The sequence below is a fragment of the Ranitomeya variabilis genome, chromosome 7 (assembly GCF_051348905.1).
Source record: "Ranitomeya variabilis isolate aRanVar5 chromosome 7, aRanVar5.hap1, whole genome shotgun sequence".
NCBI lineage: Eukaryota > Metazoa > Chordata > Amphibia > Anura > Dendrobatidae > Ranitomeya > Ranitomeya variabilis.
In genome coordinates, this window is record NC_135238.1 from 175,182,446 (window position 1) to 175,200,849 (window position 18,404).

The 18,404-nt window shown below is 42.7% G+C and overlaps 1 protein-coding gene across 2 annotated transcripts; it reads right to left on the bottom strand.

Annotated features, from left to right (window-relative positions):
- Nucleotides 1-2,501: 2,501 nt before the first annotated feature.
- LOC143785780 (uncharacterized) lies at nt 2,502-10,672 on the bottom strand. 2 transcript variants are annotated; one of them, XM_077274909.1, is made up of 6 exons: nt 10,496-10,672; nt 8,334-8,499; nt 7,099-7,149; nt 5,832-5,927; nt 3,105-3,167; nt 2,502-2,774 (listed from the first exon to the last, which is right to left on the bottom strand). In XM_077274909.1, the coding sequence occupies exons 2-6, from the start codon at nt 8,374-8,376 to the stop codon at nt 2,662-2,664; spliced, it is 366 nt and encodes a 121-aa protein (XP_077131024.1). In that variant the 5' UTR covers nt 8,377-8,499; nt 10,496-10,672; the 3' UTR covers nt 2,502-2,661. The 2 variants fall into 2 exon arrangements, with proteins under 2 accessions (XP_077131024.1, XP_077131023.1); XM_077274908.1 differs by having other exon boundaries at nt 2,502-2,777; nt 10,496-10,582.
- Nucleotides 10,673-18,404: the final 7,732 nt, after the last annotated feature.

Here is an 18,404-nt window from a genome sequence, read left to right on the forward strand (position 1 = left end):
GCTCAAGCATTAATTCCATCGCCTATGCAATACTAAGGAAATCCTGAAAACATGACCTGTTGTGGGGTTTTGAGGACTGGAGTTGAGAAACACTGATCTAAATGGTCCCTGTTCCAGCAACTGTTCCATCATCACCTGAAGCGTTTTTTACAAGGAGGCATAGAAGTGGGACAGCAATGATGTTGATGGTCTCATCAGCCCTGGTCATGTTTGTGGAGTACTCGAAGCAGCACAACATGGCACACATCCCACATGGAGGCCTACTCATTGGTGGTGAATTGATGATGTTCCACAGAGCGACTCACTCATGCGTGCTGCAGTTGAAACTCCAGTATCGCCTGCTGCTGCCTGCACAGTCTCTCCAGCATATGCAAGGTGGTGTGTCATCTTGTGGGTTCGTTGCATGAGTCAGTGAGCGGGAAGGCAGAAATTACATTGCAGCACACACACACACAGATGGGCAGCAGCATGGTGAGAACGCTGAAATTGCATACAGATGGCCCATAGTTTCTGGAGCAGCTCTGACATCTTGGGGTAATTTTTCAGGAAGCTCTGCACCACCAAATTCAGTACAGGCGCCAGGCAAGGGATGTGGTTCAAATCGGCTAGGCCCAGACCTGTAACGACATCTTGCTCGTTATTGCAAACCACCAGGCCAGGCGTGAGATTTAGCGGCACCAACCACTCATTGGTCTGTTTGATCCCCCATCCACAGCTTCTGCAGGGCGTGATATTTTTCCCCAAGCAGATGAGTTTCAGAACAGCCTACTGTCGTTTCCATCTGGCCATGCTGAAGTTGGTCTGCAGATGTTATGCTGAAAAGATGAGGAAGTGGTGGAAAAAGCAGAGTAGGAGGAGGAAGCATGGACAGAGAGACATCAAGCAATCCTCGGTGGTGGTGGTGGGACATGCGTCAAAACGCTTTCAGCCTCACGCCCAGTCAGCAGCAGTCTAAATGTGGCATGCCCTACCACAAGCAGTAGTAATTCATGATGAGGAAATGTGCTTGGATAAGGCGTTATCCGAGCACGATCGGGTGCTAACCGAGTATCTTGGAGTGTCGAAAAATATGTTCAAGTCCCCGCGGCTGCTTGTCTCATGGCTGTTCCACATCTGCAACACATGCCTAAAAAACAGGCAATCAATGCATGTGTTGCAGCTGCCTAATGGCCAAGAACGTCCACAATACTCGTTTAGCACCTGAGCATGCTCGGATAACGTTTTATCCAAGCACGTTCGCTCATCACTAGTAGTAATGGCAAACACAATAACAGCTTTTAATAAGGGGTTCGATGATTTTCTCAGTACACATAACATTGTGGGTTATAGTTAATTTTGTGACCAAATCCATCATTGGTGGTGAAAGGTTGAACTTGATGGACCTAGGTTGCTAAAAGTTTTTGGTTTGTTTTTTTTAAAGTGTCCATCTCCACCAGCCGGAATGGCAACATTTTAAAGGCCAAGAATTTTGAAATGTGGTCATTCAGGACCAGGACTCATGAGTGGGTAGAGGGGCACTTCCTTTTTCTCTCCAGTGTTTGGGGGGTGGACAGGTGAATGCTTCCAAGTAATGGTATAGACTCCACATTTTTTTCTAATTTTTTAAAAGAAATTACAGTAAAAGTACAGTAAAACACCACAAGCAAGGCACTGCTCCAACTCCTCCACTTGTGCCTCTGCCATTTGGTTCAAGATTTTTATTTTTTATTCTATGTTGTTATGTTGTCATTTTCCTATCCACATCTGTTTAGAGGGCAATTTTCCGGCTCTTAACCCCATTTTGCTTCCTTTTGCAGCCCCCTAGCCCTTACTACGACCATTTCACAGTACCAAACTTCAGGTCCCCATTAACTTATATGGGTTTCAGGTCCAGGGTCTGGTCAAGTTTTGGTACACAAACTGACCTTTGAACCACTCATCTCTAGAGATAAGCCCATAAATTTTGCAGGCCATGGTAGCACGTTTAGGCCATGCAGGCTGCTCACAGTAGCACGAGCAACATGGGGCCTAGCACTGTGATGTTCAAAAGGATCTCCCGGTAACACTCGTTTTGCAAAGAAATGTGTATATATTGCTGTTAGTGTTCCTGGAATTAAGGTATGCCTAATGTTCCTGTACATTTTATGTCGTGTCATAATAAAATCTACACATTTATAAAAAGGTCTAAAAAAAGAAGAGAAAAAAAAAAGGTTATAGTTTATGGAGCTTTTTTTTAGCCGAACCCTTGATAAATCAGTAAATATTATTTGATAGAAAGAAGTTCTTTGAGGGAATCAGTGTAAGAATCATAAATATGAAGAAACTAAGTTAATGCAATGGCCGCAGCTTTATGGGGGATAACAAGATCTGACAATAGCAAATACCCACATGTTTTTATTATCCCAAGGTCTGTGTGGCAAGATGACCCAATGTCTGGGTCCATCAGATGAATCTCTGCTGGAAATCCAGCCTTATGACCCTTTGGGAAAGAATTGAAAATTGGGTAACAGGATGGTCTACAACATGTGTGGGGAACCTTTTTATAACTTCATCTGTACAAAATTATCAACTTAAAACATTAGCCCATTTAATTTTTTTTGAATCGTTTTTATGTTGGCTACATAGCCTCAAGTGTAGAACCTCTCTCGCTCATTGTTTCCTTTTTTTGATGTTCCTCCTCTTCTATTTTCTTCTTTTCTTATTTTTTCTACACTTCTTTCTAGGTGTTTTCTTATGCATTTTCTCTGAAGTCTCGCCTCCCTCAGTTTCTTCTGAAATACGATTCCTCATGCCAGCTGCTGTTTGAAGATATACATGGTTACACAGATTCTAAATGAGTGAATGAATGTATGTATGAATGAATGAATGAATGAATGGATGTATGTATAAATGAATATATATATATATATATATATATATATATATATATATATATATACACACACACACTATATTAAACTGTATACTATACATCTCAGATAGAAGATAGAGGGGCCTGATGTGGATGGTTACTCTCCATCAATAAGTTTAAGATATATAAGAAAGGCCGAGTGAACATTGTGTAATTGAGCAGCTAATCTGCCATCAGGGTTTCCAGAATATTAGTAATGTGGCACAGTACTTACAGGGGCCTTCAGTGCCCTCCTGGGCCTCAAGCTCCATCCAGGCCCTCATAAGTTCTTCTAAATCTGATAGAAAAAAAATCTAAGAATCTTCATGTATAATATTTCATTATAAACTCATATTAACATCTATTCTAAAACTTCAAACCGGAATTCAGAATGATGAGTAGTATCTACCAATATGGTAATTGTCTAATTGTTAATGCCGCACAGCAAAGACTGTTCCCTTATTTCTTCACTTAAGTGACCACTAGAGTATGTTTATGTATTTAAAGGCCTCGATTCACCTAAAGGTACCTTCACACTAAACGATATCGCTAGCGATCCGTGACGTTGCAGCGTCCTGGCTAGTGATATCGTTGTGTTTGACACGCAGCAGCGATCAGGATCCTGCTGTGATATCGCTGGTCGTTGAACAAAGTTCAGAACTTTATTTGGTCGTCAGACTGGCGTGTATCGTCGTGTTTGACACCAAAAGCAACGATACCAGCGATGTTTTACACTGGTAACCAGGGTAAACATCGGGTTACTAAGCGCAGGGCCGCGCTTAGTAACCCGATGTTTACCCTGGTTACCAGTGTAAAATGTAAAAAAAACAAACTACATACTCACCTTCGCGTCCCCCGGCGTCCGCTTCCCACACTGACTGAGCGCCGTAAAGTGAAAGTGAAAGTACAGCACAGCGGTGACGTCACCGCTCTGCTGTTAGGGCCGGCGCTCAGTCAGTGCAGGAAGCGGACGCCGGGGGACGCGAATGTAAGTATGTACTGTTTGTTTTTTTTACATTTTACGCTGGTAACCAGGGTAAACATCGGGTTACTAAGCGCGGCCTTGCGCTTAGTAACCCGATGTGTACCCTGGTTACCCGGGGACCTCGGCATCGTTGGTCGCTGGAGAGCGGTCTGTGTGACAGCTCTCCAGCGATCAAACAGCGACGCTGCAGCGATCGGCATCGTTGTCGCTATCGCTGCAGCGTCGCTTAATGTGAAGGTACCTTAAGGCCGGTTTCACACGTCAGTGTCTCCAGTACGTGAGGTGACAGTTTCCTCACGTACCGGAGACACTGACACACGTAAACCCATTAAAATCAATGCATCTGTGCAGATGTCATTGATTTTTTGCGGACCGTGTCTCCGTGTGCCAAACACGGAGACATGTCAGTGTTCGTGGGAGCGCACGTATTACACAGACCCATTAAAGTCAATGGGTCCGTGTAAAACACGGACCTCACATGGACATTCTCCGTCTGCAGTCCGTGTGCGTGCAGGAGACAACGCTACAGTAAGCGCTGTCCCCCCCACATGGTGCTGAAGCCGCCATTCATATGTTCTCTGCAGCAGCCTTTGCTGCAGAGAAGATATGAATAATAGTGTTTAAATGAAAGATCTATGTGTCCGCCGCCCCCCACCCCCTGTGCGCCCCCCCGCTGGTCAGAAAATACTCACCCGCGTCCCACGTTGGCCGTCGCTCCTTCCTCTCTGCCCCGCGGCTTCCACTGTATGCGGTCACGTGGGGCGGCTCATTTAAAATCATGAATAGTCGACCCCACCCCTATGGGAGGTGGAGCCGCCTATTCATGACTGTAATCGCGGCCCCACGTGACCGCATACAGTGGAAGCCGCGGGGCAGAGAGGAAGGAGCGACGGCCAACGAGGGAAGCGGGTGAGTATTTTCTGACCAGCGGGGGGGCACACAGGGGGTGGGGGGGCGGCGGACACATAGATCTGTCTTTTAAACACTATTATTCATATCTTCTCTGCAGCAAAGGCTGCTGCAGAGAACATATGAATGGCGGCTTCAGCACGATGCAGGGGACAGCGCTAAACTTTAGCGCTGTCTCCCGCACGCTCCGTGTGGTACCCACTCGCCACACGGGCAGCACACGTGTGCCGCACGTATGGCCTACGTGAGCTCACGGGCACACGGACACGGATAACTCCGGTACCGATTTTTTCCGGTACCGGAATTATCTGGACGTGTGAGACTGCCCTAACAGTGGCCAAAAAATGTCTTTATGGCTTTTTATTGTCATACATACTTTATTTCCTTTTTTACAGTAAACTGATTGTGTTGTTGACTAAATTCTTATATGAAGTCATTCTGTTAAACACGTATATAATTATGCAGTATACAATACTTTAGATTTCACGTTCTTTGATTCTTTCTCCCTGTATACAATGCAATACTGTCGGAGGTATACATTTGGAAAGCCCCCAACATGAAGGCCTCAAGCACTGCAATCACAGTGTGAATGTACCCCTAGTGAGAGATTTATCACGTGATGGATTTTCTTAACCAGCTTTAATGAAGGATGCATTGTCGTTACTCGCATCGCATTTATGAAAATGTTGCATGACGTTTGATTAATTTGATGTATTTTTGCATACAACACAACTTGTCTATAGATATTTCCCCAATTTTTATCCTTTTCCTTAGATTGTGTGCGAATTGCCACTTTTTTGAAACTTTTTTTTATTCATAAATCTGGCTTAGACTAATCTGTCTTGCTAACCATGCCATTTTTCCAGCCACATTACAAAAGCTGCTATAAGTGGTATAAAATCCCCAATAGTCTCAAATTTTTGGTTAAAACGGATTTGCTACACAGTTTTTGAATATTTCACAGAAGAACACGGGCACAAAAGTTGTAATAAACTGCCCCCTTAGAATAATTCCATTTATAATGAAAACTCTAAGCATCTAACATGATGATGTAAATAATGGACTTACCCACACGTGGCCTCCTCGGTCTTCTCTCCCTCATATCTACATTTCTGATGTTCTCATCGACTTGCTCCTCCTCCGCATCCCACATTACCCTATATTCTACAGCAGGAGAGCAATGTGATCACATATGATGGACGCACACAATAAAATATTACACTGTAAGAGCAGGCAGGATCTTTGGTGGAGCAACAGTCAAGTTACCAGCAGCAGATGATCATACTAATATGCCATGGAAATTTAGTGATATCTCCAATCATTATCTTCATCTGTAGAAGCTTCCACTGGTTCTAGACGTTTGCTATTCCTGCACTAATACATTTCTATATCTACTACTATTACTAGACTGTTTCCATCCTCTCTCTATACACTTGCATTGAGTAGAATTGCTCTCATCTAGTCGGAATGACCGCCGGCTCCTGGCGTCAAAAATCTTCATAGCACATTGTGCAGATATTAAAGGGGTTGTCCGAGCTTAAGGTAAAAGTCTGCAGTCACATATAGTGCATAGGCTGCCACAGTTCTAAAAAAAAAACAAAAAACACAAGTCCTGTTTACACAGGATTATGCACCGCAGAGGACAATGATCTTTTGTGCTGCACAAAATATCATTTCCTCAAAAAAAGGAGCGTTTCGTGTGGATCAGCAGGCTGTTTAAATAAAAAAAAAAATATATTGTAAAATGAGCTTTCTAAAAAATCTTCATTACGATAATCTTTGTTTATTCGCTGCTGTATTTTAGGCTTACACTCAATTTTCTACTATTTTCTAAAAGAAAGAGCAAGGCATTCTGCGGAACTCTAAGAAGCCAAAAAAAAAAAACTTAATGGGCACTAAACTGGTCAATGTGACCTGTTATTCATAGTTCAAGTCTGTATGAAAAGGGTTGAAGAGAAGTCATGACTAGTGATGAGCGAGTGTACTCGTTGCTCGGGTCGTCTCCGAGGATTTAAGACTGCTCGGAGATTTAGTTTTCATCACGGCAGCTGGATGATTTACAGCTATTAGCCAGGCTGAGTACATGTGGGGGTTGCCTGGTTGCTAGGGAATCCTCACATGTAATCAAGCTGGCTAATAGCTGTAAATTATTCAGCTGCGGTGATGAAAACTTAATCTCCGAACACTAACAAATGCTCGGAGACCACCCGAGCGTGCTCAGGAAAACCCGAGCAACGAGTACACTCGCTCATCACTAGTCATGACACTTGTGTGAATAGAGCTCAGCTACATTTTATTTGAAATCCATTGTTTGTCCATATAAATGATGCCTTACCTCCTCGTCCATCCTGCACTTTTTCATCCGGTGCACCCGGCCTGTTAAACCCTACAGAGAAATGACAAATCAATCATAGGTGAAAGTACATAAAGGGGTGAACATGGGTTTTATTATATAGTCACTGACTTCAGGAGCAGATCTGCTAAAAATCACCCGATGTCAGTGTATCGTTCACACAAGGCTCCATTATACATCATAAGGCTGTTATTTTGCCCAGCGTATATGTAACAAGTGATGTGAATTGACTGCTGCACCGCAGATATTACCCTGCACATTTGTAGCTGTTCCTGGGATTATCCTGCTGTCCCCGCTTGTAAAAGAGCATTTCCAAGCATCAGATATTACTTACATATTTTCCTAACATATTTCATTTTATACTTTGCTCATTGCCATTAAAAGTCAGCAAGAAAATATTTTAGTAGATGCAACTAATGTGGTTTACCCTCCTCATCATCCTCCATACTCTGATGATAACACAATGTTGGAATATTTTATCAGATTGTACCAATTTTTCTTAGAAATCCTGTTTTACTGCCTGTAGATTTTCAGAATAGTGAAATGGACATGTACCGGTAATTTTATTTTATTTATTTATTTATTTTTTAAGATCTTCATGATGGATTTTCCATGCCACATCCCATTGGTGTTTTTCTCCAGGAAAGAATTCAGCGGGGAAAAACATAGAACTAAATGCAAAATTTACACTGCAATTCTCTAGTTGGGGTATTTCTTTGTGGAATAATTGCCTAATTTCAGGATGTATAATACCTGTGTAAATCCAGACTGATGGGGTAGATGTTCTCTAAGATATTACATCTATTGCAATAAATGAGCGTGAATGTCTGTGTAATAAAAGCAGGGTCCCCACCACAAGTGACCCCTATGTAGTGACACTGCTGCAGCCTGCAACGTGATATTTTATCTTCAGTGCTCCCCTGATCTTAGGCTGAACTAACAATTACAAAGCAATTGGTCGCCATTGTAATGAACACTATACTCCCTGCTTCTATCGTGCCCATCTGCAGGGATCTATAGGATACAGTTCTCAGATACATCCAGCATCCTAAGGCCACACTTTGGCAGCAGGGTTTATAGGCTTCTCTACCAAATAGTCATCAGTATTATACAGTATATAGTACATGCTAACTAACGACTCTATTACAAATGTTGCTTTGAGGTCAAAGAAGACCAAGTCACACATCTGCTATTAATCTAGATTTTTTTTATCTTACCGTGATCCCCAACTCCAAAAATCTCATCCATATAATCATCCATATCATCCCAATGAAAATTATTTTCCGTCTCGCCGTCTCAGTGTAGACCAATACTAGTTAAAGAGAATCTGCACAGATACATATTATGGACACTTCTGACATCACAATGGTTTGGAATGCTGACCTGTGAACAGTTGTCATGATACACTAATTTACATAATACAACTAATTTATATCCTATGACTTTACATAGAAATGGAAAATAAACTTGGTATTTCTTTTGTCAGGTCATTTATATGCCTACACCAATATCCTTAATCCTATATAGTTAGGCCAAAAAAGCATATCAGAAACCAACACTTAAAGAAGAGATGAAGTTTTTTTAAATAAGATCAACATTAAAAAGAAAAGAAAAACAAAATTATATATATATATATATACCGTATATATATATATATATATATATATATATATATATATATATATACACACACACAGTACAGACCAAAAGTTTGGACACACCTCATTTAAAAAGATTTTTCTGTATTTTCATGACTACGAAAATTGTACATTCACACTGAAGGCATCAAAGCTATGAATTAACACATGTGGAATTATATATTTAACAAAAAAGGGTGAAACAACTGAAATTATGTCTTATATTCTAGGTTCTCCAAAGTAGCCACATTTGCTTTGATGACTGCTTTGCACACTCTTGGCATTCTCTTGATGATCTTCAAGAGGTAGTCACCAGGAATGGTTTTCACTTCACAGGTGTGCCCTGTCAGGTTTAATAAGTGGGATTTCTTGCCTTATAAATGGTGTTGGGACCATCAGTTGTGTTGTGCAGAAGTCTGGTGGATTCACAGCTGATAGTCCTACTGAATAGACTGTTAGAATTTGTATTATGGCAAGAAAAAAGCAGCTAAGTAAAGAAAAACGAGTGGCCATCATTACTTTAAGAAATGAAGGTCAGTCAGTCCAAAAAATTGGGATAGCTTTGAAAGTGTCCCCAAGTGCAGTGGCAAAAACCATCAAGCGCTACAAAGAAACTGGCTCACATGAGGACCGCCCCAGGAAAGGAAGACCAAGAGTCACCTCTGCTTCTGAGGATAAGTTTATCCGAGTCACCAGCCTCAGAAATCGCAGGTTAACAGCAGCTCAGATTAGAGACCAGGTTAATGCCACACAGAGTTCTAGCAGCAGACGCATCTCTACAACAACTGTTAACGACTTTGTGCAGCAGGCCTTCATGGTAAAATAGCTGCTAGGAAACCACTGCTAAGGACAGGCAACAAGCAGAAGAGACTTGTTTGGGTTAAAGCACACAAGGAATGGACATTAGACCAGTGGAAATCTGTGCTTTGGTCTGATGAGTCCAAATTTGAGATCTTTGGTTCCAGCCACCGTGTATTTGTGCGACGCAGAAAAGGTGAACGGATGGACTCTACATGCCTGGTTCCCATCGTGAAGCATGGAGGAGGAGGTGTGATGGTGTGGGGCTGCTTTGCTGGTGACACTGTTGGGGATTTATTCAAAATTGAAGGCATACTGAACCAGTATGGCTACCACAGCATCTTGCAGCGGCATGCTATTCCATCCGGTTTGCGTTCAGTTGGACCATCATTTATTTTTCAACAGGACAATGACCCCAAACACACCTCCAGGTTGTGTAAGGGCTATTTGACCAAAAAGGAGAGTGATGGGGTGCTACGCCAGATGACCTGGCCTCCACAGTCACCAGACCTGAACCCAATCGAGATGGTTTGGGGTGAGCTAGACCGCAGAGTCAAGGCAAAAGGGCCAATAAGTGCTAAGCATCTCTGGGAACTCCTTTATTGGAAGACCATTCCTGGTCACAGCATTCTCTTGATGAGCTTCAAGAAGTAAAGAGAGTGTGCAAAGCAGTCATCAAAGCAAAAGGTGGCTACTTTGAAGAACCTAAAATATAAGACATAATTTCAGTTGTTTCACCCTTTTTTGTTAAGTATATAATTCCACATGTGTTAATTCATAGTTTTCATGCCTTCAGTGTGAATGTACAATTTTCATAGTCCTGGAAATACAGAAACATCTTTAAATGAGAAGGTGTGTCCAAACTTTTGGTCTATACTGTAGATGGATAGAGCGAGAGAGAGAAATAGGGTAGAACAAGTACAGGGAAAGAAAGGTGGGTATACCCAGTGAGCATGACCTTCTTCCCATAAATAGCCTGAGGATAACATGTTTCAGTGACTCCAAAGAGGGGAATTGCCTGGATCGAGGACGGTCCCTTGTTTTTCTAATGAAAACACAGCAGTTTAACTTGTAGTAATAAAAATGAAATCTCAATGTAGAGCCTCTCAGCTTTCTGACAAATGACGATTGAATATAATTTACAGTCACAGCTTTGCATATGTAATTGAATGGTGGAATAAATACTTACCATCCAACTGAAGCATAACGTGAATTTTAAAATGTTTTTCCTTGATTCCAAGTCAAGAATTTGCTTCCAGAGAAATAATTTTCTTGCCTACATAAAGCAAAAGAAAAAATGTCAGCTAAGACCAATGGAGAACATACAATGCAAAAATTGAAATGCTAAATTTGTTCTACTTACTTTGATTTGGTGTCTTCCAAAAATTAATGAGTAAAGGCCTCACATGTTCTTCAGTGTTTTACTAATGGCATCCATTCTTGATAGAAGGTCCAAAATATCCTCAAAATTCAACACTTAGAAAGTGCTCCTTTGTCAAGAATGGCAGTATTTTTTCAGTTCTTCTACAAAGTGCATGAGCCATAGCTTAACCCATGCAATATGTTAGAAGTGTACATCCTAGGTTATGCGCAAGCACACAAATTCACAACAATACAGTAGCAACTAATCTGTAATAAGAGCTTTGACCGTACTTATCATTGTAAAATGTGACGGGTATTGCACAGAAGCAACCAGTTGGTTCAACAAATATTTTGTACCGTATTTGGCTTGAGGATAACAGATTTAAGCATCTGCCAAAAGAGAATTGCATGGATCGAGGATGGTCTTTCGTTTCTTAACTGAAAAACAAAAGATTAGTTTGTAGTAATAAAAATGCAATCTCAATGTAAAGATTCTCATCTTTCTGATACATGATGATTGCATATTGTCTACATTCAAAGCTTTGAAAATTTGATAGAATGCTTGAGCAATTGCTTACCACTCAGTTGGATTATGACCTGAATTATTCAATGTCTTCCTAGGAATCCAAGAGTCCAGGAACGGCTTCCAGGTAAGGATCTTCCTGTTCTATAAAAAAGCAAAAACAAAAAATATATTTGGACAAAAAGAGAAGATGATATCCAAACAATTAAATATTACATTAGTTCTACGTACCTTGATTTGTTGTATTTTTAAAAAATGTTCAATAAAATCCACACATCTTCTTGAAGGTTCTTCTGAGTGAAACTGTTCTTGATGGAAGGTCCAAAGCGACTTCGTAATCCAACATTCAAAAGATGACCCTTTGACAAAAGCAGAAGATCCCTTCCAAGGTTCTTCTAGAACATCCATTAGCTATGCTATGGCTCATGCAATGAGCAACAAATTATTGCTCATAGCTCTGTGCATGCACATAGTTTCACAACAATGCAGTAAAACAAGTCTTTGACAAGAACCTTTACTGCATTTATCAATGTGAAATGTGTGGGCATAGCATAGGAACAACCAAGCACTTGAACATGACCTTCTTCCCATAAATAGCTGGAGAATAACATGGTTCAGTGACTCCAAAAGGGGAATTGCCTGGATCGAGGACGGTCCCTTGTTTTTATACTGATATTGGCTTGTATTATGCTATATATGACTATGGGGTGCATTTTACTCTATGGGTTACTCTATGAATATGGGATTATACTGCTATGGGGGTGTTATTCTCCTGTGGGGGTGCATTGTACTGCTATGGGGTGCATTATACAACTATGGGGTGCATTATATGACTATGGGGGTGCATTGTACTGCTATGGGAATTCATTATGCTATGCGTTTCCATTATTCTGCTATGGGGTGCATTTTACTGCTATGGTGGTGCATTATACTACTATGGGGGTGCATTATATGACTGGGGCTGCATTATACTAATATTGGGGTGCATTATGCTGCTATGGGGCTGCATTATACTGTATACTGCTTTTGGGCTGCATTAAACTGCTATGGGGATGCATTATACTGCTATGGGGGTGCATTATGTGAAAGCAGCATAGGGCTGCGTACTTCTTACCTTCAGATCCGCATACATCCGCATCTGTCCTGTGTAACTATCATTAACATTGTGTACGCAGGGACATGCGTGGTCATGCTTTATATGCAGATGCGTCCCTGTGCGGCGTTTTTTACGTGCCCGCCGAATGCAACATGTTAAAGATAGGTGCGCAGGACGGATGCAGATGTATGCGGATCTGAAGGTAAGAAGTACGCAGCCCTATGCTGCTTACACAAACGCTAGTGTGATCCTAGCCTAAATACTTTTTCCCCACTGTATGATTATGGGGTACATTATACTCATACGGAGGTGCATTATACGGCTTTGGGGGTGCATTATACTATAAATGACTATGGTGGTGCATTATACTGCTACAGGGGCGCATTATACTCCTATCGGGGATGCATTATACTATATATGACTATAGGGGTGCATTTCATTGCTGTTAGGGTGCATTATACTACTACGGGCATGCATTTTACTATATGTAAGACTATGGAGGTGCATTATACTACTATATATGACTATGAGATGCATTATATTATTATGGATGACTGTGGGGTGCATTATACTATTATGGATGACTGTGGTGTGCATTATACTGTTATGGATGATTACGGGGTGCATTATACTAATTATAGATGACTATGGGGTGCATTATATTATTATAGATGACTATGGGGTGCATTAAATTACTATAAATCACTACGGGCAGTATGGGAGGACACTTGGGGTTCAGAATGTGGGATATTATTACTCTAGGACAGTGTTCCCCAACTCCGGTCCTCAAGAGCCACCAACAGTTCATGTTTTCAGGATTTCCTAAGTATTGCCCAGGTGATGGAATTATTGCCTCTCCAGGTGATGCAATTATCACCTGTGCAATACTAAGGAAATCCTGAAAAATGACCTGTTGGTGGCTCTTGAGGACCGGAGTTGGGGAACACTGCTCTAGGAGCTAATTAAAGAATATTATTTTTGAGGATACTGTTTTCAGCATGGGGGAGGAGAGGTACTGTAACTGGGCAGGGCTGCACAGTCGCTTTTTTTTCTTCATCTGGCATAGTGTAGAGGTTGGGGAAAAATTGGGGAATGTGCTCTAGATAACTGCTTTATTTTCTGCAGAGACAAGTCCTAGCTGGTAGAAGCGATGCTGGTGTGCGCTGGATGAAGATGACGTCACCGGTGAGTCAGTGTGTTACCTGTACACGAGCACTGTACACTGTAAACCATATACAGAGTTCCTATGTATAATGTCACTGGTGATCACTGTATTACCGGTACACTATACACTATATACAGAGCTCCTGTGTATAATGTAACTGGTGATCACTGTATTACCTGTTCACTATTTACAGAGCTCCTGTGTATAATGTCACTGGTGATCACTGTATTATATGTACACTATACACTATATACAGAGCTCCTATGTATAAGATGCATTGATTAAGATCGGGTACGATCGAAACACGTCGCATGTACTCTGTACTAGGACATTCGCACAAAGGCAAGGATTTACTATGTCGTATCTACTTTTAATGGAGAAATAAAGCATTGAAATTTTATGGAGCTGGAACGCCTTTTCCTATATCGTTATGTATAATGTCACTGGTAAGTCAGTGAGTTACTTATACACTGACACTATACATTGCATACTATGTACAGAGCACCTGTGTATAATGGCACGTATGGTAAAATTTGTATTTTTTTTTATTAATGATCAGTATTGTAGTATCCATTAACTATGTGGTGGTAATATGTGGTCCGGCCATGGTGTGGTGGTATTTGTTCCTTGTATGTGGTATTATTCAGTCACTATGTGGTGATAATGCGGTCTGGTCATGGTGTGGTGGTATTTGTCTTTTGTATGTAGTATTATAGGTCATTATGTCATGGTAATATGTGGTCCGGCCATGGTGTGGTGGTATTTGTTCCTTGTATGTGGTATTATTCAGTCACTATGGGGTGATAATACGGAATGGTCATGGTGTGGTGGTATTTGACCCTTGTATGTGGTATTATAGGTCAATATGTGGTGGTAAAATATGGTCTGGCCATGGTGTGGTGGTATTTGTTCCTTGAATGTGGTATTATTCAGTCACTATGTGGTTATAATGCGGTATGGCCATGGTGTGGTGGTATTTGTCCCTTGTATGTGGTATTATTCAGTCACAATGTGGTGGTAACATGTGGTTCGGCCATGGTGTGGCGGTATTTGTGCCTTGTATGTGGTATTATTCGGTCACTATGTGGTGGTGATATGTGGTCTGGTCACTTGTATGTGGTATTATTGTTCATTTAAAAATATATGTGACTCATTCCCTTAAAGAAACATAAATAGAAATATACCTAAAAAGAGTATTAGATATTTTAACAAAATGTTTAATAGGTTAGAGTAGGGTAGGGTCCAGGCAAAAGAGTCTACCTAGTTCTGGTGGTGGCTTCAAAAAAATCTTTTAGCCAGACAGAAGCTGCTGACTTTGCACTATTCTCCCGATATCTTCCCTCACGTAATCTCTGGTCCTCCCAAGACCTCCTTCTCTCCTCCACACTTATTCGCTCCTCATCCAACCGCCTCCAAGACTTCTCCCGAATATCCCCCATCCTCTGGAATTCTTTGCCCCAACACGTCCGACTATCAACCACATTTAGATCCTTCAGACTGAACATGAAAACCCATCTCTTCAGGAAAGCTAACAGCCTGCATTCACCCCGCTGCCTCCTCACCATTACTGGAGCTACAGCCTCACCAACACCAGAGCTGCTGCAACCCCTCAACCTACTGTTTCCTTCCCCACCATCCTGTAGAATGTAAGCCCGCAAGGGCAGGGTCCTCTCCCCTCTGCATCAGTCTTTCATTGTTACTTTGCCTACTGTAAGGGATTTCTGTAATTTGTATGTAACCCCTTCTCATGTACAGCACCATGGAATCAATGGTACTGTATAAATAAATAATAATAAAATGTATGTGATCTGGTGTTAGATGGGAACTGATAATGTGTGGTTCGTGAAGACATGGTGCAGATGTGGAGTTTTTCTATGAGTGGGCGGTGGGACTGTGGAAGGTTCAAGGGTTGGAGGTGGAGCCTGCGCGGACATCAAGGGGGTGAGAAAATGTTGCCAGTATAGTGCCCTGAAATTCCTTATGACATCCCCCGATTGTCATAGAAAACTCTCTGCTGCCCCACATCACCCCAAACAAAAAATTTGTCTGGGGTTGGGGGGAAGATTTATTATGAGATTATTACTGCAGAGCAGATTGAGTTTACTATATTTAGTAATTTCATAACAATCCCCCGGCTGCTCAACCCAACACCCACACAATAGTCCTGGCATAATCAGCACTAAATGTAATAATCTCATAGTAAACCCTTTGTTACCTTGATGAGGTCGTTGTTTGGTCTCAGAAGAAAAATCTGCAGTCACTCAATGTGACGGCAGACTGCTGACCACTACATTGTGTGATATGTATGGGGTCACAATTCCCCTGCATTCCTAGTATGTATGTGTGGTTATGTAACCACTAATCTAAATTCTAGTCCCTGACCCCGCATCTCAGCCGGGGAGCCGGCATATGGCATAACTGTAGGTCATAAGTCAGAAAGGGTCAAAGGGGTAATTTCACTGATTTTTATGTCATGTAGTGCTGATACATACTGAGACGCATGCAAGATCAGAAGGCATTGTGCACTTATCTTGGAAGGTTTATGGGGTCGTAAATTAATTGGCACTGCTCATCTCAGATTTGGAACAGATTGGCTCCATAGCACCACTTTAAAAGGAATTACAATCTTTTCTTAATTGCCCCAAGGTGTAGCATAAAATAAACTGTTTTCGTAGTGTCCTGATGGGCTCCATTCCTCCAATATTAACGATATGTCCCCAATTCGTATCCTGACTTAAATAATATCATGTGACCACTGCAGCCGAGAAACAGTGTTTCCTCCAGTCTGGTAGAATAGTGAATGCTGCAGCCAATCAGTGGTCACATGACATTGTTTATGTCAGGATATGAGTGAAGAGGAACAGACCAGAACGCTGGTCTGAAAGGAACATGCTGCTGCTGTTAACAAGGGGTCATCTAGTAATGGACAACCCTTTAAAGCAGGGGTGGGGAATCTTTTTTCTGCCAAGGGCCATTTGGCTATTTATACCATACTTCGGGGGTCGTACATACTCCGCCCACAAAGTACATCCTGACTCTGGCACTGGGTTCAGGATGTAATCTTTCATTGCATGCCCTTCAGTGTTCAGTAGTGAACACTGTATATGTGTGTGCTAACAGAGCAAGAAGAAATTAATGAGCTGGTGGCAATCAAAATACACCTCCCTGCCCAAGAATGCAGTCCTTGAGAATCTGTCTGATAAAAGGTCATTGAGGGCCGTAAATGGCCCTGGAGCCTGAAATTCCCCACCCCTGCGTTAACCCTCCGTCACATACAACTGATCTGACAGGCGCTTCTCTTTTAAAGGGAACCTATCACCCCGTTTTTTTCGGTATGAGATAAAAATACTGTTAAATATGGCCTGAGCTGTGCATTACAATAGTGTAGTTTGTGGACCCCGATTCCCCACCTATGCTGCCGAAATACGTTACCAAAGTAGTCATTTTCGCCTGTCAATCAGGCTGGTCAGGTCGGATGGGCGTGGCTTCTTCCCCCAGATATTGCGTAGTTTTCCGTTGGTGGCGTAGTGGTGTGCGCATGTCCAAGGTCCCCAATCCTGCACGGGGGGTGAAAATAGCAGCGATGTCCGTTATTCCATTGGTGGTCGGTGGGCGCGGCCATCTTCCTTTGGCCGCGCGTGCGCAGAAGCGGCGCTCTGCTGGCCGCGGCTTCAGGAAAATGGCCGCGGGATGCCGCGCGTGCGCAGATGGAGATCGCGGCGGCCATTTTCCTGAAGCCGCGGCCAGCAGAGCGCCGCTTCTGCGCACGCGCGGCCAAAGGAAGATGGCCGCGCCCACCGACCACCAATGGAATAACGGACATCGCTGCTATTTTCACCCCCCCGTGCAGGATTGGGGACGTTGGACATGCGCACACCACTACGCCACCAACGGAAAACTACGCAATATCTGGGGGAAGAAGCCACGCCCATCCGACCTGACCAGCCTGATTGACAGGCGAAAATGACTACTTTGGTAACGTATTTCGGCAGCATAGGTGGGGAATCGGGGTCCACAAACTACACTATTGTAATGCACAGCTCAGGCCATATTTAACAGTATTTTTATCTCATACCGAAAAAAACGGGGTGATAGGTTCCCTTTAAGGTACCTTCACACGAAGCGACGCTGCAGCGATAGCGACAACGATGCCGATCGCTGCAGCGTCGCTGTTTGATCGCTGGGGAGCTGTCACACAGACCGCTCTCCAGCGACCAACGATGCCGAGGTCCCCGGGTAACCAGGGTAAACATCGGGTTGCTAAGCGCAGGGCCGCGCTTAGTAACCCGATGTTTACCCTGGTTACCAGCGTAAAAGTAAAAAAACAAACAGTACATGCTCACCTGCGCGTCCCCCAGCGTCTGCTTCCTGACACTGACTGAGCTCCGGCCCTAACAGCACAGCGGTGACGTCACCGCTGTTCTTTCACTTTCACTTTAGGGCCGGCGCTCAGTAGTGTCAGGAAGCAGACGGCAGGGGACGCGCAGGTGAGTATGTGCTGTTTGTTTTTTTTACTTTTACGCTGGTAACCAGGGTAAACATCGGGTTACTAAGCGCGGCCCTGCTGGTATCGTTGCTTTTGCTTTCAAACGCAACGATACACGGCGATCGGACGACCAAATAAAGTTCTGGACTTTATTCAGCGACCAGCGACATCACAGCAGGATCCTGATCGCTGCTGCGTGTCAAACGAAACGATATCGCTAG